The 23,143-nt window shown below is 40.4% G+C and overlaps 1 protein-coding gene across 13 annotated transcripts in view; it reads right to left on the bottom strand.

Moving 5' to 3' along the window:
* The window catches only part of add1 (adducin 1 (alpha)), a 41,550-nt gene that overhangs the window by 17,320 nt on the left and 1,087 nt on the right, over positions 1-23,143 (bottom strand). For all 13 annotated transcript variants that reach the window (XM_053240156.1, XM_034311054.2, XM_034311055.2 and 10 more), the window contains exons 2-9: positions 7,277-7,485; positions 4,742-4,904; positions 4,152-4,303; positions 3,903-3,983; positions 1,373-1,522; positions 992-1,135; positions 808-906; positions 204-377 (exon numbers count right to left, since the gene is read on the bottom strand). In XM_053240156.1, coding sequence (XP_053096131.1) covers positions 204-377; positions 808-906; positions 992-1,135; positions 1,373-1,522; positions 3,903-3,983; positions 4,152-4,303; positions 4,742-4,904; positions 7,277-7,471 — 1,158 coding nt within the window. In that variant the 5' untranslated portion in view covers positions 7,472-7,485. The remainder of the gene's footprint in view (positions 1-203; positions 378-807; positions 907-991; positions 1,136-1,372; positions 1,523-3,902; positions 3,984-4,151; positions 4,304-4,741; positions 4,905-7,276; positions 7,486-23,143) is intronic.

Below are 23,143 nucleotides of genomic sequence, written 5' to 3'. Positions count from 1 at the left end.
TGCACTGACACGCTGATACGTACAAAGCACTCTAAGGGTTATTTGTCCTTGAACTTGAATTCTGGAGTTAAAATAGCCCACACCAAGCTTTTACAGGTTCATAGTGGTCATATTTATTACCCCATTATCTTATTTTACAAAATATACCAGCTTCCCACCACCAAATCCGGGCTTGCGAGAAAACCAAAACCAAGGTCTTTTACCAAATTATCCAGCATCCGCATGAGGGCTTCGAACTCCTGCTCCCCGACCTGCCACTTGGGATGCGGGCTCGTCCCATCACCAGCGGGCTCTGGGTGACGAGGACGCACTTTGTACTTCCCTGGGTCCAACATGACCAGGTTATCAGGGCCACCTGCACTCGCGAGGGTACGGACCTACAAATCAACAAGGACACAAAAAAAAGAAACAAGAATGCACAGTGTTGTATTGTAGGTAGGATTTAATAGAGCTTCTGCAATGCTAGCTTGGAACATGTGCCATTCTAGCATGGAGCTTCTGCAATGCTAATACAGACCTTCTCCCATGCTAGCATGGAATGTCTGTAGTGGTAGTATGGTAGAAGATTTCAACCCTGAACCCTGACCTACTCCCATGCTAGCCTGGAACTTCTGCCATACTACCACTGATCTTCTGCATTTCTAGCCTGAATCTTCTGCAATCCATGTCTGGAAATTCTGAGATGCTAACATGGATCTTCTTCAATGCAATCTAGACTGTGTGTAATGCTAGATTACTGCCAAAAAAATAATCTATAAACGAAACTAAACACACAAAGAAGTCAAACGTGAAGATGGTGGGTGTTACCTGAATCTCGCAGGCTGTGACCAGGTTGTGGATGTAGTAAAAAGCCTCTTCTACAGTTTCGCCTACTGACACCAGCCCATGGTTCCTCAGAATCAGCACCTGAACAACACACACACACACACAAGCTGTACCACAAGACCTATTCTATATCACTGATGAAGGAGGTGAGGTTACGGTACGGTACCTTGCTCTTGGGGCCGAGGTTCTTCTGTATAAGGATCTTCTCCTCATCGTCCACCAGAATGCCGTGGTAGTCATGGTAGGCCACCTCGCCCAGAGACAGCGCCTCGGGAGAAATGGGCAGGAGGCCACACTTCATAGCTGAAACCTTGACAAGGACATACAGGGGGGTGATTTGAGCAACAGGAATGACATTGCTGTTGAGATCTCACGTCAAAAAATAAATAAATAAATCACAGGGTTGAAATAAAAGAAAGTGGAAAATGGTGTAATTTCATTCACTGAACTGTTCCTTCAAATCAAATCCATTCTCTGACCAGCACGATTTCACACGGATAATGCATTTCTATCAAACGGAGCCTGATGATAGAGGTGTGTGTGTTACCGCTGCGCCAGCAGGAGTGTGGATGTGCACGATGCACTTGATGTCAGGACGGGCTGCGTATATGGCGGAGTGCAGGGTGAAGCCGGCCTGGTTCACGCCCAGGTTAGTGCTGCCTCTGTCCACGATCTCGCCCTGCAGGTTGATCTTCACCTGGAAACACGCAGGAGAACACAGGAAGTGAGTTTTCTGGGTAAATTCCTACCATCAGTTATAGGAAAACGATCGACGACAGAGTGGTGTGATCTAGCATGACACAAAATGGAGTTATTGTAACCACACAAAAGTTCATTATTCTGCAATAACAGCATGTCCTGGAGCGGTTTGATCCTCTTAAACCACAAAAATGTATTAATCAACAATTACTGCTGTAATTTCTATCCTTTTAAAGTTGCACTTAATGTCATGGAACGTCTAGGAGACGAGTTCAATTCAAAATGTATATATAATTTTTAAAAAAGGCAGTATTAAGAATACAGTTACTTTAAAGCACAAGTTCTGTCAAAGAAGCACCATCAGTGAGGTTTAAATGAAACATCCTTTAAGACACTTTCCCCTTGTTTACACTAGAGGGCAGCAGTTAGTCACAGAAAGGCCACACACACACACACACACACACACACACACACACACACACACACACACACACACACACACACACACACACAAACAAACAAACCAAAAAACCCACAAAATCCTGGCCAACTTGTGCCTTTGGGTCTCTGGTATATAGACATCATTTTTTCCAGATCCATTTTAGTCAGCAAAGAAAAAAATATTTCTGTGGAAATCATCATCAGTGCTGTAGGCAAATAATATTAAATATTCATTTCCTGAGAAATAAACAGTAACATGCAGAGAGATTTCAAACAAAACTTATTACTAGCCATCTGCTCAGCTTGGAATGTAAGGAATAAATCACTTGGGGGTGTGCTGTTACAGGAAAATAATCAGTGATGGAATGGTGAGATGAAGCAGAGTTACTGTTAAGATCCAAAAGTTGATCGTTTTCCTACAAGACATTTTTTAAAAATGTTGTGGAACATCCATGAAACAAGTTAGTTCCTGTTCTCACTTATGTTACAGCAGCTATAAACAATCGTTCCCTCATCGGTTTCTCTTTCATCTCTCTGGAAGTTAATAAGACAAAAAAAAAAACGCAGCTTGTTGTGGCAAACTTGTTGACTTATTACCAAAGTGCAGACACTGGAGACTCCTTCCATAAACGAAAAATAAAGTCTTGTTACAGAAAACTTCAACCTTATTAACAACTTCACCTTCTTTAAACCAGTTCATGTGGGGCGTCCATCGTGTGTGAGCTGTTACTATAGAAACGACAGCGTATGAGAACGAGCCCATTCATATCAGCCTGCACTACATTCAGAGCTGCTGTTCGAGAAAATTAATCAGCGCTGATGTATGTGCGTCTTCTGCGTGCTCATCTACTGAGATAAACAGCAGGAAGTTCTTTACATTACAACACCATGACTAACGCAATACTAAGTCGGAGATGATAACTCGGAGACTTAATGATAATGTTTTCTCCGTGCAGTAATTTTAGACTTGTGGATAATGAGAGGGTGTCTTTTAGTATTCCGAGGCGAGCTGTACTGGAAGATAAACATCGCAATAAATCTGAAGGAGAGACAGCGAGCCTCTCTTTCCACAATGACTTGGCAAAAAAATTGTCTTGGAATATGCAGAAGATAAAAAACTTGTTTCGTTAACAAAAAAAAATTCAATAATATAATATAATACAATACAATACAATACAATACAATACAATATAATATAATATAATATACCCAAAATGTATTGAGTTAACAAAGACACATTTGGTGTTTTTTTTTTTTTTTCCCCCTCTGGAGCTTTTTTTTGTTTTGTTTTGTTTTCCTCTGGAGCTACGAGGCTGAGGTAGTTATTACTGTAAATACTGACCCATCTACCTTCTTTAAGCAACATCGTTTTGCTGCGTAATTAAAAAGGTTTTTTTGTAAAGTAGCAGAAATAATCTGTTCACTGCAAAAAATTATTTCTTAGCAAGTGAAAATATCTGGAGATATGAGCAAATTTCTGTTAAGAAAATTATGAGAGTATTATGAGAGTATTATAAATCAAATATAACAGTTTTAAAAAACTTTTACATATTTCAAGCTTTAAATGTTCTTATTCTATTGGCCGATATTTTTGCTTCCTTCTAAAAATAAATGCATAAAATTAGAAAAATGATCTGCCGATTGAACAAGACAATTCAAGATGGCCGCCCCATAATATTCCAGCATTCAGCTACACTGCGGTGGAGTCGATTCAGAGTCGAATCACTTTCTCACTGCAATGGAGTTCACTTGGAGACACTCGGACGCTCTCGGACCTCAGCGTGATTGTCGTGTTCTCACCTGCCTAAAGAACCTGGGCTCTGCTCAAATGGATTAAACACTGCGATGTGAAAACATTACATACAGTACAAGGATAAAATGTGTGAGTGAATCAGATTAGAAATTGTGTTCAAGAAAAAAAGGGGGCGGAGCCTTACCAGACTGGAGGCGGAGACTTCACTGTACAGAAGTCCAAATGGGACAATCAGAAAGCGTTCCTGCTCAGAGTTCAGTCTGACCTGAGGACACACACACACACACACACACACACACACACACACACACACACACCTTGTTAACTCCCCACACTTTGAAGCAAGTTTAATCCACTTGACTTCCACATCAGGACACAGATCAAGTAAGGATGCTCGTGTGTGTGTGTGTGTGTGTGTGTGAGACACACTCACAGTTAAGTGATTGTAGATAAGCTGGGACCAACCAAACAGGTCCGCCAGACGGTAAAAGGCAGCGAGCTTACAGCGCAGCAGCTTCTCTCCTTTCTCATAGGCGATGGAGTCTGAGCCTCGGAGATCATTCACTGGTGTCACCATACCCAGACCTGCGCGCACACACACACACACACACACACACACCCATTAGTGAGAACTTAACATTCTCCTGTGCTTGAATTTGCTTTAAAAGGATCAGCAGCTCGACTCAGATAAGCAGGTGCTGAAACAGGAAACTGCATTTGTGTCAGTAATTTCTCTGGCTCCAGACAAAAGAGGTCAGAGTTCAGGGTTAAAGGTGAGAAGTTAGAAAGGTCAGAGGACAGAGAAGGGTAGGTAGGTAGGCAGGGTCAAGAGTTTGAAGCCAGAGTGCACGAGTGTGGCCTTAACACAGTTACATGAGGATACAAGAATCCTAGACATAAGCCTTTCTTACTAAGATAACCGAGGCTCACTGTGCAGGTGTGTGTTTCTGTAGAGATTTATTTGTAATTGTGTGTGTGTGTGTGTGTGTGTGTGTGTGTGCGTGTGTGTGTGTGTGTACTGACTCATATTGAGCGCGGCCATGCCTCCCTGCGGGGCGGCGGGGTACATGGTGGGCACGCTGGTGGTCATGAAGTCAGCGATCTGCTGCAGGGCCAGCAGGCTGGTGGGGTTCTTCCCCTTCTTCATCTGATCGTGGATCAGAGTCTCCAGCTCCTCACAGAAAGCCTGCAACACAACCACAAAGTGTAACCTCCTCTGTCCTGAAGATGTCGGAAAACTTCAAGTTACAGCTTTACCTCCGACTGTTACAAAGCGCTGACTCGAAAAATTCAGCGGCGCTGCAGTATTCATGTAGCATAACTGACGCCATTGCACCAAAGCTACAGAAATGAAGCTAGGTCGAGTGTAAAGCAGGTGCTGCAGGTTACAGACACATTCCTAAATGTACGATAGCTTCACACACAGCAGAGCACGACAAAGTCCACATCATACGGCTTCTTAGCTGTGATTTGATTCCATACGTTGATGTAGTTCCTTCTGAAACAGGAAGTCAGAGTGACGTCGTGCTGAACTGCTTGACTGACTTAACGTCAGTTTATCCTCGACACGTAAACCGGCACGTGCAGAAGCAGCAACAATGAAAGTGACATTTTGGAATTTAGGAAGTGATGAAATTAAACCTTTTTTCAAGTATAGCATCGTATTAGTGAGAGGTACAAAAAAAAACAAAAAAAAACCAATTTTGATTTCAGAAATTAATTAAATATGACTACAACTATTACATATTTTTATTAAAACTAGGGTTGGAATATCTGAGATATTGTGTGTATTGTGTTTTTTTTAATTAAAAAAATAATAAATCATAAACTCTGACTGGAAGCAGCTGATCTGATGTTAAAGTTTTGTGCTGCTTTAATTTTTATTTTTATTTTTTTTCCCCAGAAATTCCTCCTTCTCAGTGTTCATTTATTTTTGTAGATCATTTTTTTGTAACTCATTCAATTCAGTGTTCCACAATTAGGTTTGCTAGCAAAGCTGTATGGCTCATGATGCATATGACATTATCATAGAAATGTCTTCAGTTACTGTGATATGATGTCCATGACAGCTAAAAACGAAATCCAAATTAGCAGACAAAACGAACACGGCATTGCACGTTTGTTTAGTGAGCGCTGTTGCGTTCCTCACAGCTGTGATCCTTTTAAATGACGCTGTAACTGAAGTGTTGCAATATTTGGCAAGCAGTGCGTTTACAGAGGAATAAAGCCCATCAGTTCTGTCCTCTTCCCCTCTTCTCTTCCCATTTCTACCTCTCTCTCTCTCTCTCTCTCTCTCTCTCGATAAAGAGTTGCTCATTCCCTCCATTCCCACCAGCATGAAGAAGCCGATCTTTATGTGCCAGTGGCAAGACAGCTACATAAACAGTGTGTTATTGTACACACATCCTCAGTCTGACTGTGAGAGCTGACCGCTGAGACACACACCCACACACCCACTCACTCACACACACACACACACTCACAGGAGGAGGTTTAGTGTGAGCTGAAAGCACTGCAGTCTCTCACTCCATGAAGAGAGTCTTGTTTAGTCTTATCACATGCTGATGAGAAGAGTGGAGTGAATTATTCTGAATACACTCGCTGACTTTTACACACAGCCTGCGGTAACAGCGTGAGCCGCGTCACCAGATCACCGCTGCCTGGTGCTTTCATAAGAGGAGGTTTGGTAATGTAACACATCACATCACAGATCTCAGTGCCGAGTAGGCTTTCTTTCCCCTAATCGTGATTTTCCATTTTAAAATATCGCAAATATCGAAGTAATCATCCGGATACGCCTAATAAGAGACAAGAAAACAAGCGTTTCTACCATTTCAGTTTTCAAAGAGAGCAGGGGAGCACACACACAAACACGCACTCCGGTTAATGCAGATAATTAGCTAAGTATATTTTTTTAACGCTCAGCTAGTTCGTTTAAATCGATCACCAGGTGCAGCTGCTCCAGTAAACTAGCTAGCTAGGGCACGTGCAAGGTGAGATAAAAAATGTCGTAGTATTTTTCAACACACACGTATTAGTTTGTTCACTTATCTGAAGGAGGAACAGCTGCGTAGTCATGGCCAGCTTGTCGAGAATATTTCAGGTGTGTCAAATGACGTGTGAATTCGACTGGAGAAGGTGTAGACCCATGTTTCTGGTGGTTTTAGAGTAGTCAGATTCTTTGAAATGCTGGCTACAGATGTTTGTGCCGCCTCTTAAAATCTTAAAATGCTCACCGGAGCCCACCACGACTCAAATTCTGTACTGAAAAACACTGCCTTTTTTTTTTTTAAAACTTAAAGCTGAGCTTAACCTGAACCACACAGTTCAGTTTGCACCCCCCCCCCCCCCCCCCTCTCTCTCTCTCTCTCTCTCTCTCTCTCTCTCTCTCTCTCTCTCTATTAGTAGTGGTGAATTTTACTACGCCCCAGTGGACTGCCTCTTCACTATTAGATTACAGCTGTGTATTTGTTCAGGTGCACATGCTTTCCTGTGCTCGCTGTGTGTTTATGTGTGTTTTATCAATGCGTGCGTGTGTGTGTGTGTGTGTGTGCTGACCGGGCTCTGCAGGATCATGGACACTCTCTTCCTCTGCTCCATCATGTTAAAGTCCTGCCGGAGGTCGGGCGCCATGTTCCTCTCTCTCTGGTACTCGGCGCTGCTCTCGTCCACTCGGTCGAAGTAGCGCTCTTTATGGGGCGGGTGTGTGGGTGGAGTGGCCGCCACCACCCCAGCGCCGGAGTCTCCGTTCATCCTGCGGTCCGCACCTGTGACGAGACAAACCGTTGAAACGTCAAGCAACAGAACGATATTACACTGCGAAACAATTTTTCCATTAAAGAAAAATAACAAGCTGTGTTTGTTTTGACATGTGCCCAAGAACGGAATTTTACTTTCTTTTAGAAAGTATAATATCGTGTCCGTCCTGACAGACAGCTGGACGCAAATCGGACAGTTATTTGGTCACGTTTTCCCAGAACAACTTCTGATTGCTTGAGCTTTTGCTGCTCTGGTACAAAAACATCCTTCAATTTTGACCAATTTATCCAAAAGCTCACATGCTGATCACATGACTATTAGTGTTTCGTGGCACCATGCTCAGCACCTGTAGGTCCGATCTTTCCCAGAGCCGACCCGAGCGTGTGATTAATTTCAGAACCAGGTCACGTTACAGCCCGTCTCCACCCCTCTGGGTCAGAAGGAAGCTCTGCATCGATTTCCTGAACGCTCAATTTCCTGCTGTTGGGCTGGATTTCAAAACACGTCTCTTTCAGCACAATGCAGAGATAAGAGAATAAACAACGGTCATGCTGTGCACATGTCTCTCTCTCTCTCTCTCTTACACACACACACAGGTTTGGAGCTTTACATGGTTATTAAAGTGCACAGAAGAGTAAATCTGCCTGTGTGTGTGTGTGTGTGTGTGTGTGTGTGTGTGACTAAAAGTTTTCAAAAGCTTTTGAGTGCATTTGTGAATAATGTGCTTGAACAGTGTCCATTAGCACTATTAAAGAGAGGAGACAGAGACAGCAAGACAGAATGAGAGAGAGAGAGAGAGAGAGAGAGAGAGAGGGAGGGAGAGAGACAGAGAGAGAGAGGGAGGGAGAGAGAGAGGGGGGAAGTGAATGACAGCAGAGTTTCTCTAAAAGTATAATCTAATTGCATTGCCTCTGTTCCAACAAACCAGGATGACTCCAGCGCTGCTATAACAACCACACGGTCTCTCACAAGCACTCTGAGCGTGCAGAGCTGAGCAGCAGGAACGGTCCATTCGGGTCCGCTCGAGTCCGCTCAGGTCTGCTCGGGTCCGCTCGGGTTAACATTAAAGACTACAGAAGCTTCACTAAATCAACAACTACACATTTTACTGATGAACTGCTCCATAATTCTAACATCTACACGAATAATGTGCATTACACGGAGTATACGCCGCGCGCCATTGAAAGGTCACATGACCAGGCATTCAACCTGTCTCACTTGCGCTGAACCTGCGCAGGCAGTGAGACTGCTGCGATGAGGACGTTCTCTGTATCTGGCTGGATCTGGACCGCGTACAAATACAGCTCTGTGCTCAGACACTTGCAGTTTGTGTGGGAAGGATTTACTTGCTGCTGTTCTGTACTTCAACAAGCCCGAGCTGAAAGAAGAAAGAGACAGGGATAGAGAGAGGGATGGAGAGAGGGATACAGAGGGGCATAGAGAGAGGGAGGGGGCTGAGAGACAGAACGACAGGGGAGAAGAGACAAGAGAGAGAAGGAGAGAGAGAGAGAAAGAAGAGCATGAGGAAGGAGAAAGAAAACAAGATGAAGGGAATGAGATAGAGAGAAAGGGAGAAGGTGAACAGAAGAGAGAGAGAACAGGAGCATGCAACAAGAAACAGAGCTGGGGGGAGAGAAAGAGAGAGAGAGAAACTGAAAGAAAGAGAAAGAAGAGAGAAACAGCACCAGACATACAGAGGGACACTGAGGCAAATAGAACGAGAACGAGAGAGAGAGAGAGAGGGAAAGGGAGAGAGAGACACAAAGGGACACAGACAGAGAGAGAGAGAGAATAGACAGCAAAACTGTGATACGTGTAAATATAAATAGACAGATGGAGAGTGAAAAAGAGAGCAAGCAAGAAAAAGAGAGAGATAACGACAATGAGAATGAGAGAGATTACATACGATGAACATAACGAAGGAGCACAGAAGAGTAAAGTAATCATGACAGAAGAGACGAGAAACAGAAGACTGAGAGTGAGATAGACAGAGTGAATGAGAGAGAGAGAGAGAGAGAGAGAGAGAGAGACACACACACACACACACACACTAACTCTCTGACTCAGCGTTATTGATTGATGGTGTATAATGGGTTTGGGGCTGTTTGGTTCCTGGACACATTCAGTTTTTGCATTAATGCCTGCAGTGCTGGAGTGTGTGTGTGTGTGTTTCCTATAAGCCAGCAAACACTCGACCTGCACTACAGTAACACAGCAGTATGACCTGGGATTAACACGCCTGTTCACCTGTGACGTCAAAAGGACAAACAGTCGAAACAAAAAAGCAAGAAGAAAAATAATAATGATGAAGTGAAGCCTGACCTCCAGCGCTGCAGCACACAACAGCCCCAGAGCCGGAAATAACTAGAGCCTTGTGTAATGGACCCAGCCTCTGGCCAGATGTGTACACACACACACACACACACACACACACACACACACACACACACACAAGCTGGAATACTCCTTTAATCAAAACTACATTAAATAGATTCAGACTGGAATACTATCGAAATGCTGCAGATTCAGAACCGACAATTAAAATGGTTTTCCCGAGTTTCCTACTTTCCCAGATCTGGAATTGAATATATTTAATGCAATTCTACACTTTCTTTCCCAGATTTTCCAGTGTGCAACAAGCCTGTCTTGGTGCACGACACACTGCTGCTTAAATCTCAGCTCGAATATCTGGCTGTGCATGGTGCTAAAATTTCCTCCCACACACTCTCGGGCTTTCAGAAAGTCAAGTTGGAAGCGCGTGGGACGGGTGCTGGGTTGACGAGCCCGTCTCCTTGGTAACTGCACAGACTTCTGGGAATAGATTTTGGTTTCCACGGCGAACGACGGCGGCTTCCAGGGATGCGGAAAGCGAGAGGCATCCGTGGTATAGAAGAGCCTCTGTATAAAAACGTTCGACAGTGCGTTCAGTTGGGAAAAACACAAACGATCCAAAATTAATTATCAAAACTGAAGGAAGCGGGAAGGAAGAGAGGCATCCTGCTAGCTTTTAGGAGATGCTAGGTCACTTCCTTTAGCAGAGTTTCATCCAGAGTGAAAAGTTCATTCACAGGAGCGCAAACAGCGTTTTTTAATCACTGGCTAATTATCATTACCATTTAAAGGAGTTAGATTTGACACTTCGTTGTGCGACTATTCGTTTTCTCTTTTAGCTGAAAACCGAAAGCACCATTTTCGACGGCTGAATTTTCGGTGCATCTTTAATAAACGCAGGTAACTGATGTTAACTAGCTAATGTTAGCTAGACAGCACACACTGCATCAGTGTATCTTTCAAGCAGGAAAACTGAATCAAGACGAGCGCACTGGCTAAAACTTTTATATTAATTATGAGATGGAGGAAAGGGGGCGGGGCTTCTAGGACTGTCAGCTAATATCAGAGAGTCCAAAACATTGACACAATCATTAATCATTCCATTGTGTCATTTGGCTCATCTGTTGTTTTTATTGACTGCTCTATTGCCATAATTTTGCTCCGATGTTAAAATGTACTGCTCCTACGAAGAATGCACGAAGGTTGTCGGGTCACTAAGACTCGTATGTTGGATTCCGTATGTTGGCGTATTTCCTTCCGAAACAGGACGTCATGTTGAAGTACTTGATTAACACACACAACATCCATAGCATTCGAGATAAGCCACGCCTTACAGTATGTTAGTGAACGAGCTAAATATGGACAAGCGAAGAGTTTAACGAGACCCATTTCTCAACTGTGGAGGATTAACAATGCTCAACAATTATTATTTATTCTAGACGACAACAACAAGACGCTGTGTGTCTGTGGAGTTATCTCAAACATTTGATCCGTAGTCGAGTGTCAGCAGCGAGACGGCAATGGAGAACCGCAGGGTTATCGCTGAATTATTATCGTTATTTGCATATACCTTTTTGTCTAGGTTGTTACACAGCGTAGCGCAAAACCCACCTCCAAATGTTCTAGAGAGCATTTAACTGGACAATCAGATCTGCAGTCCAGATATATGTCATCAAAAAAAAAGGAAAATTATCCCAGAAGTAATGAACTATAAATTTAAATCAGAATATCTCCAAAACCATATATTTTTTCAGTTACCATATAGTACCATATTGGTGTCAATTACACTAAAGGATTTCAGGGGCACTTTAAAAGTTCTACTGCTGAAGAAGATCTGCAGGAAAAGCGGACTAAAGTTTTCCTTTCTTAATTCCCTGATTTTTTTCCGTATCCATCTGTTCCTATCCTTTGTCCCACTTTTTCTCCTTCTCTCCAGGATTCCAGCCGGTATGCTCGTAGATGTGTGCCAGCTCCAACTGTTCGGCCTGGCAGGACTCGAATCCTCTCCTCAGCTCTTTCGCACCCTGCTGTCAGACTGATATTGCTTTTAGGTCTGATCAAGCTTAGCTTGTGAGGAACATTGTGTGAGAAACTTAAATACTCTGTCCCATGACTTCTGAAACCTTAGGAGTAAAAATAAAATGAACTACGCACTTTCGGTGCTTGGACCCCTAAATATAAAACAGAAATGTATTAGCTAGCCCACCAGCAAAGAAAAATCACCAGTGTGCTACTCAGCTCATGTTTTGTTTGCCTAGAAACCTAACTGACGAGGCTACAAAGTGGTAGCTAACATAATGTAATATAATATGATAAGCTAGTTAGACACAAATTTCGACGTAGGGAACGTCTTGGCGCTAGTCATTATCCTTTTTTAAAGAACTTTTCAACGTGTTTAGCATCCACAAGAAAAAATACAGCTAGTCATATTCCAACCTTTTGGCTACGAGTTGCGCTGTTCTGTTCCCACATCACACGTAAAAGATATTTTTGTCTGGTTAGCATCCTTACTTCCTCACGTGAAATTTATATAACAGCTTCATGCCGCTCAGGTTCATCTGTCCACGCTAATTAATCCAACTAGTAAAAGCTGATGTGTGTAGTGCAGCAGGCGGTGGGATCCAAAACGAGTAGCTTATGCAATAATTGCAGCATTAAGTTACGTGACTCTGCCATGTAGCCTATTTTGTTTAATATATTCACCAAAAAAAAGAAGTGAATACGTGTCCGTTTCGAAGTTTCTTCAGTTACCAAAAGAAGTGGATGAACTTTAATCCCTAGCTAAAATTTGTTCCACACTAAAATTAGTGCGCAAAAAGAGACAAACTTATAAACTTGGTGTCAACTACGGTATTTTGTCATATACGACCTCTCATTAAAGATATTATGAAGAAAAATATGGCGTACAACAAAGTCAGAGAGATCGTTGGGGCCCCTGGTGAGAGCAGGCTGCTAGTATGGTTAGCCTGTTTTGCTAATCTGTCAACAGAGCTAGTATGATGCCTAGCATGCAACATGTAGTCTAAATCAAACACTTTTTGTTTGTGTTTAAGTAGTTAGCATTAGAAGCTGTATATAGCTAGCATAGCTACCATTTCTCCAAGCGATCTGTCGACGTCGAATTACGCATCTTTTATTAATTAATGTAGAACTGCGAGTAATCAGGTCTAAGCGCTTCCAATGACAGCATAGAGGACAGTCTTTTAAAAATCCTGCGCTTTATCTGTTCTATTCCTACACAGCTGTGCAGGAACCCACCATCATCTCTCTAATCCACACACAGCACCATTTAATTACAGGCAAGGATGTTAATCAGCTTTTTATAGTCTGCATCGTTGCGTTTCTGGCCAGCGGAGAAGAGAGCTCGGGGTCTCAGATGAGGACCGCCAGGCCGGCATGACGCCTCACGATGAAACACAGCTGTGGAGAGACACGTGAAAGGACATCGAGCGTGTAGCGGCATTTTCATTTCCGTTCCAAACAGGTCCCGTAATCGATAAATAGGACACATGCTCTGAAATGTGTACATGAGAACCAGCCGTGGCTCAGCTAGCCAGAGCACAACACATGCTTTAGTAAGGCTAGGTGATATGACCGTATGCTATACAAGCAAATAGGTGTAGGTGTAAGTTAGCATGACTTAAGTCTACCCTGACGCTATGTTACTTAAATTTTAAGTCATTCACGCATTTAATTGTTTTATTTTAATTAGCTAATATTTATCTAATACCTCACATTACAAGAATGCTTGTTTACGCTAGTGCAGCTATGGGAACATCAATATTACCTTAGCGCCAAGCTAACCAATACCTCAAAATAACATTCTTGGAGTAGCATGTCTACTGTAAAAACAAGAATAAACAGACACAATTAGCTTAGCACATGCTAGAGAGTGTCTTATAGACTAGACGTTACAGTTTTCACAGATGCCAACTTTGCTAACACTGCTAGCAAGAAAATCCTAGCAGACAGAGAGAAAAAAAAAAACAAATCAAAAAATATTTTACCACAGAAACGCTAGGATATGTTCGTGGTATGATACGTAAATCAAGCAACAGTAAGAAAATAGTAACATGAAAGTGCGATTGTGAGTGCTACTTAACAATTAGCAGCTCCTCCATTTTCCTTCTGCACCACTACTTATTTTCTATTGGCTCACAAAACAAAGATTTGCGAATTCTCCAGAAACATCTTTCCTATACGCGTCCTTTCCCCTTCAGTGAATCGGCATTTCTGCTGATTATCTTTTGTACTGATCGCTACTCTAAACTAAAACAAAAAAAAAAAAAACAACATAGATGTTAACACATTTGCAGTATGTACTTATTTTCCTGGAAAATACAACCTGACCAACAATCATTAATGAGGTTCCATATCGTTTGTTATCGTTATTCATCAATATTTACGGTATATAAGATCACTGTGGTCAAAAATAATGAATCTAATTATTATTCATGTCACTTTATCATTTACACTAAATCTCACTGCTGATAGATACTGTACCTAGTTTTTTATTATTTTGATATTTTTTATTTATGTGGGTGTTACGCAACAGCGGTAGGTGTAAAAGGCTTCAGGCTCACTGACACGTTGTAAAGAACATCATGAAGCACATTCAGATAATAATAAAGGATTGATGGCTACAGAGTACCGCATCCACCTACACCTCTTTCGCTCTCTCGCTCACACCCACACAGGCTACTCGGGGATTTTAACACAAAATGGCAAAACCATCTTTAAAAACCCTCCAGTCTCTGACGAACGCTGCGTGGGCAGCGGCGCTTTTATCCAAGCATGTTAAACTCAAACACAGCGATGAAGAGGATGGAGTCCTGCACAGGTTAGCGACTTTATTGCTCAGCGTCTGATTTAAGTCACCAAGTTCGATGATATGGGTGGAGCTAGAAATGGCGCAGGCCACTGATTGGTCAAATGCGATCATCAACTAATGCTGTCGGAAATATCGTAATTATGAGGCGAGCGCACTTGAACGCCATCTCAATGTCGTGACAACAACTTGAGACACTCGTACTTTCGTACTTTTGTATGTGCCCAGACTTTATGATTTGGGGGCGTGTCAATAATGAAAAGTCACCACCTTGAAACTTTAAACGAACTTCAAACGAAAACATCTACCCTTGTCGCTTATATTTAGCTCAAAAAAAAAAAAACCAGTAATCCACATAAAAAAAAACTGCCATCTTCAAGTTACTTCAAATTGCAAATGGCCTCCAGTGTACTATACATGCTCACTACACAGGGTGTAACTCTGTGACGTGTGTAAAACGCATATAGTGAACATTATAAACAAGAGCAAATCCTTGCATTTTTAATCACACTTTAATGTCAAAATTTACGCTTGATATTCTAATATTCCCAAGATTAAAGTATTGGCGCCCCTCAGCACCATTAAAATAAACAGCTGTCTCTCATACTCGATACGCGTAATGCAAGTAACCCAAACATTTTAACATAAATTAAGCAATATAACCTGTTTAAAAAAAAAAGTTTACTAATAAACTAGAACACTAATGAGCTGATTACTCCGGCAAATCACCAGCTGACGCCAGGGATCTCACAGGTTTTGAGTTTGGATTAGTAATTGTACCATGGTGTAATGGCATGGTTTTGGAAATGTCTTGTTAAACAATTCATAATGCAACATAGACAAAATCTGATATTCTTATTAAGAACAAGTTATGAACGAATGATTACACTGCAAGGAGAACATAATGTAGCATGCACCAAGCACACGAGTGTGTCCTAAACGTAACTACTTTCCAGGCTTTTACTGATAAGGCTGTCTTTTCTGAGTGACGTATTACTTTAAACTTTCACTTGATACACAACATCTGACCAAACGATAATCCAATCCGGATCCCAAATACCACCTAAAGTCAAGTAGCCTTTAGATGGTACTTAGTGATAGTGAAATAGGGAAAGCTCCTTTTTTAAAAATCCAACAAAACAACTTAGAGATACCTTCAGAGGAAAAGTATGAAATCCATCCGAGTGCAAGAGTGCATGCAGCTTTCACCACGGTCGCCATGGAAACAAAATCGACATCACCATGGAAACCTGTCGACAGCTTTCAGGATGGCTTCAAGGGTTACTGTAACAGGTTGTGTCTGGAACTTGTCTCACAAACACAGCAAACAAACTGCTGCTCGATTTTTCGCCGCTTGTAACTAAAACTTACACGTGAGCCGTAGAGTGTAAACTCCGACCTGCACTTCAAACTTTCCTCAATCCCCTCTCCTTTGGAGCTGAGAATTTTTGGGAATGCTATCTTGGTCTAGCATTTAAAAAAACAAACAAAAAAAAAAAACAGTGCTTCAAAATTTGTTTCTTTAAAAAAAATGTGATGATGCGTCACATAACATTAAAAATAACTGCAGAGGTTAGCATTATTGTAACGTATCAGTTAGCAAACAAATAGTGAATCATGTAAGGAAGAAAATCACATCGGGGATTAACTATCGGGGTTTCATTAACTAAAGAACACTAGAGCATCCTTTTTATCCATTTATGGTTACACTTAATGTCGTAAAACGTCCATAATATGAGTTAGTTCCTGTTATCACATACGTTATAGCAGCTATAAACAGTCGCTCAACAAATAAAAAAATAAAACCATTGGTATGATGAGATTTTCTGTAAGGAGATGTTTATTTAGCATTTATGGAAGGAGTCTCCAGTGTCGGCGCTGTAACAGTAAGAGGTAAAGCTGTAACTTTTTCCAACAGGGGAAAGTCTTCGAGACATTCAAATGCTTTGCAGTTTCTCGGTAACGTGACAAGCCGCATTTTTTTTCAAATGTTTATAGCTGATACAATGTACGCGATAACAGGAACTAACCTGTCTCAAGGATGTTCCACAATGTAACTATAAACGGATAAAAAGTATGACATTCTTCTTTAATAAACTGCAAACACTGACAAATTGCTAATGTAGCAGAAGTTTGGTTTTAGAAGTTTGCTGCTTTAGTCTTGTACTGAAGGAGGCGTGGCCTCTGTGCTTATCAGCTCGGCAAAAGAGGTGTGGCCTCCTACGTCTTTATGCTTAAACTCCACAATATTGACATGCGACAATGCAGCTCTAAATCTCCTAAGTCACCGTAGCATTCAGAGATCAGATCAGATGATATCAGAACATCTGAAGATCCCCACCCTTAGTTCGAGTGAAAGAAAAGCTCGAGCACAGAGGATGCCTAGTGCTTTTACTCTCTACAGAGTTTGTCTACAGGGAGTCAGGTTACCATGAGCACCATGAGCTTATTAGAGCATGAAGCGGCTTCGCCGTGCGAACGCTAGAGAACGCAACTAAGCCTAAGACATCTAATCGATAACTCAATGACACTAATATCAAAACTGTTGTTAATGAATTGCTTGATTTATGAATTAAAGAAGTCCAATCGTGGCTCTGGCACGTATTCTACATGACAGGTTCAATTTCATGGACGGACGTAAAAACGCGTCAGCCATGTTTTTTTTTCCCACCCCTTCAGTTTCAGACTTACAGAATTACAGAATACAGATTACAACACAGGAAACAAGGAACAAGATGGACGTGTTTATGCTGCCTTTCAAACCGGATAAAACCATTTCTTAAGCACAAAGTTCGCCCAGTGTTCTGTATGTTGACTGTTCAAAAATAAACAGATAATTATCGGTAAAAAAAAATAGGGATTTGTATCGTATAATAATACTATCATTATTTCTTTTTTGTAGTCAAAGCCTATGATTTGTCGACCCTTTTGTTTGCATGATCACGCAAGTCTAGACAAGATGCACCTCACAGAGACTAAAAATAAAGGTGTATAAAGGAAACAAAGAATATATACAGTGAATACACAACAAAGCAGGTGAACAACAAGCAGGTTTACTCAGCGTATGACAAAACCATAAAGTGTGTAAGGTGCTGTGTGTAACGCATCAATAATTCACAAACCTCTCCATTATGAGGCAGATAAGAACAGGGAAGTGGAAGCAGTGTGTTATCTCAAGTGTGTCACAAAACAGATGCGACGAGGGGAAGGAGGGGTCAGCGAGTGTGTGTGTGTGTGTGTGTGGGGTCTAAAAACATGTCTGGGTGTGGCCATGTCTGTGGTTTCTAACCACCACCGCCAAAAAAGCTCTCGCTGCTCCTTTTGTTTTCCTTAAAACGTGCAATAAATCTGAGCTGAGATCCATTTTTTATAAACAACAACATTTCTGAGATGGCAGAGCTTCAAGTCTGCGCTCATAAAATATGCTACCAAAAAAAAAAAAAAAAAAAAAAAAGAGGAGGGGGGGGGGGGGGGGGGGGGATTGAAAGCAGACGAGAAAAAAGTACTGAAAGTACCGAAAGTTACTCTAGTCTAGCTAGTATCTCAATTTACTCACCTTGCTTGCATTTGGATATTAGATATTATACAACAGCGCTGGTAAATCCTCGCATCTGATTGGTCAGAACAGATCACAGGTTTATATCAATGCACTCGTTCTAATACGTTATCGTTTCTATAGTAACAACTTGTATGGTGTACGTTTGGCATAAAACTAAGACAGTAATAAGCAAATTAATAAGGTTCTCTGTAAGATGTTTATTTAACATTTAAGAAAGAAAGATGTTTAGAAACTCGTCGGACAGAAGAATTTACGCTTTCTGGTTTCTCTGTAACATGATAAGATGCGTTTTTTTCTTTTTTTGTCTTAATAACTTCAAGAGGAAAAAAAGAAGAGAAGCTGGTGATGGAACGACTGTTTATTGCTGCTATAACGCAAGTGATAATGGGAACTTGTTTCACGAAGTTTCTACAATATTAAACATAACTATAAACGTACAAGGAGTATGAAGTTTGTAATAAATTTTGTAAATGTTGCCAAATTTCTGTCGTATAAGAAAAAAAAAAACACTTCGGGATGTGGTGTCATTAGGAAATAATCAACATTCATGAGGCAACAGTAACTTTGCGCCGGAAACATGCTGTAAATGTAAACATGCAAGTTAGCAACGTTTTTACGCTAGCTAACACTTAAGCATTTCCTAACAGAGATAGCTGAAGGAACAGATATATATATAAAAACGTAACGGCTAATATATTCTACTCCATCACGTCCCACTACTGTGAACAGTAACAGTAATTCCTTTTTATGTCTGAAACATTCTATAAACATAAACATGTTAGCTAGTAAGTTTTTTTTGGCTAGCGAACATTCCCTAACAGAGACAGCTGAAGGAACAGATGGAAAAAAACTTGCAGTATATTCTAGCCAATCACATCCCACAACTGGGAAATGTTTGCATGAATGAGAAACGCCCACTTTTTTCCTGCAGACATGCTTTTAACGCCGTTTAACATTTGAGCGTAAACACGTGAGTCCACTTTGTAGTTTTTTTGCTTAAGTAAATACGGTTTGTCAACAATAGGGCTATTACGATACAATACCGACAGAGTGAGAAATTATGTCACAGTACATTTTTCTGAGATATCGTCAAGATCGTGATATCCTTTCTTTTTATATCTTTTTTTAAATAATATTTTAAAATGTTTTTAAATCATTACGGGCTTACCAGAAGCTGCTGATTTGATGTTAAAATTTCGTATGTAATCTTTAAAATTGTAAAACAAAAAAAAAATTATTACAGACGTTTACATTTTTTCTCCTTTCAGTGTTACATTTTATTCATTTTTTAAATTTTTTCTTAAATTTAGCTGTTACTTTTAAATATAAAACTATATTTTTGCAGACGGTACGTTTTTTGTTTTCAATGCAACACGCTCGTTTTGCTGGCAGTTTGTTAGTAAACCTGCATATCATGCTACGTATCACGTATCGTAGAATGATATAGTGATATAATTTTTTGGTTATATCACCCACCAAGAACGGGCGTCAACAATCGCTGAACGATTTCTGCTGGTCGTCTTTCTTCTTTCTTTATTAGTCTCTCCTAAGACCAACGTTATACAAACAAAAAACAAAAATTCAAAGTAATGAAGAAGTAAAAATCACATTCATTTATAAAAAAAAAACAAACAAAAAAAAAACATGTAGTCTTAGGCATTATTACTGATTTCAATAACAACTTCTTACTTTTTTAACTTTTTTAAACACTGAACTGGATACGGGTGTAAGGCAGTTCAGAAGGGTGCGCATTCCTGACACACTCCAGCCCCACACACACACACACACACACATGTGTGGGCTAAATGTAGTCCTCCTGGTCCTGGCCTTTAGAATAGCACACATACAACAGATAACTCGCACCATCGGGGGTCACATCATCGCACAACGATTTGTTTATCAGACTGCTGCGTGATCATCCTGAGCGACCGCAGATGCTCCACATGACAGTTTGTGGTGTATTTGCATGAATCATGGCTTTCACGTGAACGAGCCGACGTGATAAAGAAGTTCGAAATAACGCAACCGTGAACGGGGTTAAATACAGAACACAAGCCGTATCTCAATCCCAAACATAGTAATTTAATCAGAATATAATATTTGGTCCAGATTGTGGCCATTAAACAACTCTTACGACTTGGCGAGCGTTTAACGGTTTCAGGGAAAGATCTCACTGTGGACTAAAGACGTTTACAGATGTCATTCGACTGCTTGCAAATTAAAAAAAGAGAGAGAGAGACTAGCCTTATTCGGACGGGATTAGTTTTACTTTAAAAGTTTACATTGGGAAAAAATATGCTAAATAAAATCACCATGCCAGACAACAGTAGAAGCTGTGGTAGTATTCAGAATTTGCTGTTTAATTATATAACGTACGATCTGGCGTCAATCGATCTTGGAAATAAGATATATTTATGAAAGGGATTAAAATAACACGCTAGCAATCATGGGGAAATGATGTTTTATTTTACAAAACCAGATCTCCCGTGTTTGTCGCATCGATATATTTCTATCCTCAGAGTGTAGCTAGCTAGTGAGTAGCTTTGAGGGAAAAAAAAACGCAGGATCCTGATTGGTTAATCTGGTTTCTCACCAATTATTCTCAAAAATGTGATTAAACAAACTCAGTTGAAGTGTGTTCGAGGTTAAATATGGTTGAATTGTAACAATGACTTTTAAACACATTGTTATAACACGTCACTTATTTCTGTGCATGTAGAAATACATTATATATCAGATTTCCAGTATACACATACTAAATAAACTGATTACCAGGATACAGACACAGATATTTTACTGTTCACATGGCACTTTTATTTTATTTGGGAGTCTTTTTAAAGATTGCAGATATCTCATAATCTTCCTTCTTTAAAAAAGTGTTTAAAAGATTATCTTTGTGCACATGTAGAAAAGACAAAATATATCAGATGAACAGTATACATGCGCTAAATAATCTGATTACTGGGCTACGATCCAGGTGTATATCTGATTTCTGGACATGTGACGGCTTTAAACCCATATTACATACCACAGCATGCTTTTTACATCAGCATTGAATAATCTGGCAACCGCCGAAATCAGATAATGATCAAATTATTAATGTGCACATAAACGCACAGGAAATTCAGATTCTGAGCCTGCTGAGATTTGCGTTTTCCCCCTTTATCCAAGACACCAAATTCAGCCTGGGGTCCCATCCGGGTGTGTATTCCCGGAATAAGCTCCGGATCCACAGGGACCCTGACCAGGATAAAGTGAATCAAAGATGAATGAATGAGTAAATGAATGAATGAATGCGTAAATGAGGTAGAATGCTAATCCTGATATCCAGTCTGCACTCGTTCCTATCATCTCATCTGTGTTAACTTGCTGCTGTTCGTATCATAAAGTCCGTCCAGCTTGCATCGCTCCAAACCAAAACCAAACACTTCCTTTCGAAGGCAATAAAACTGACACTGTAAGAGGATATGGAAGGAAAGGGAAAGTACGGAGGGAGAAAAAATGACAGTTAAAATGAAAAACACATTTTCTTCTCTCCAGAGAGATTGCATGTGTGGGCGTGGAATGAAAAGTGAGAGAAGGAGAATGTTAGGAAACTCCCATGAGTTGGAACCTGAGAGGAAGAGATTCTCTATAAAATATTACTTAATGAAGGAAGACAAAAATGTAAGGGCAGAACTAAAAAATTTAATATCAGGCTAGTTTTACTATTCAGGTTTTTATCATCAGCGGAGAGTGAACTGGAAAGATTGTCTAAATCCGTGCTCAGGCTCATTCCTGACGGATAACGGAATTTAGGGAGTCTCCCTCCCTCCAGAAATCAGGCCTGTCTCTCAATAATCCTTTCGAAGGAGTGGAAACAAACAGCACTGAGACGCAACAGCTTAACAGAACCCAGGATCCAGCTCGGGCTTAACGCAGTTCATCCAAAACTAACACACGCACAGCGCACACACACGCACAGCACACACACACACGCACGCACACACACCCACGCACGCACACAAGCACAGCGCACACACAAGCACAGCGCACGCACATACAGCACGAAACAATACACTCAGGGCACAACATGACACACATCCCAGCAGAGACTCCACATTATACATACACAGGGAAAAATAATCAATTCTTAATTCTTAAATTCTCTGCTGGTCTCCAAAACTGATGCAGAGAAACTTTCTGATTTTCTTTCATTATAAATGTTAATTCTAACAAATATTTCTGATGAAAAATATACATTATTTGGAAATAAACTGAGCCACTGTTCATGATGAATATACAGCAAGATGTCGTACTGGGAAAACACAAAACAAACCATGCAACTGAAGTCAAATACACAATGAACTGATTCTGATTCTTCTCAAAGCAGCCTGAATCAAAATGTAATTAAACTTTTGTAAATACAAAAATAGATAGTTTGACCATTTTGTAAGTACGTAAATAAACAGTTTGAATATTTTTCTAAATATGTAAATAGTTAGTTTGACTACTAGTTTAACTTGACTGTTTTCGAAACACATCAACAGTTTGATTACTTTGTATTGATGTAAATAGCTAGCTTGAGTATTTCGGAAATATATAGTTGGACTATTTTTTAAATATGCAAACAGTTGGATTAAATATGTAAATACTTAGCTAGATTATTTTGTAAATATATAAACGGAACAAAAAAAAATCCATTCTATTTTGTGTCTTCAAAAAATATGTAATACGTAAATAGTTAAGACTATTTTATAAATATGTAAGCAGTTAGTGTGATAATTTTGTATATGCATAAATAGTTAGCCTGACTATTTAGTAAATATGTAGTTAGTTTGACTAGTTTGTAAATACGTAAATAGTTAGTTTGACCATTTTGTAAGAACGTAAATAAACAGCTTGAATATTTTTTCTAAATATGTAAATAGTTAGACTATTTCGTAAATATATAAATAGTTAACTTGAC

Source organism: Pangasianodon hypophthalmus, chromosome 15, assembly GCF_027358585.1.
Source record: "Pangasianodon hypophthalmus isolate fPanHyp1 chromosome 15, fPanHyp1.pri, whole genome shotgun sequence".
Taxonomy (NCBI): Eukaryota; Metazoa; Chordata; class Actinopteri; order Siluriformes; family Pangasiidae; genus Pangasianodon; species Pangasianodon hypophthalmus.
This window is presented reverse-complemented; position numbering and strand designations above follow the sequence as displayed.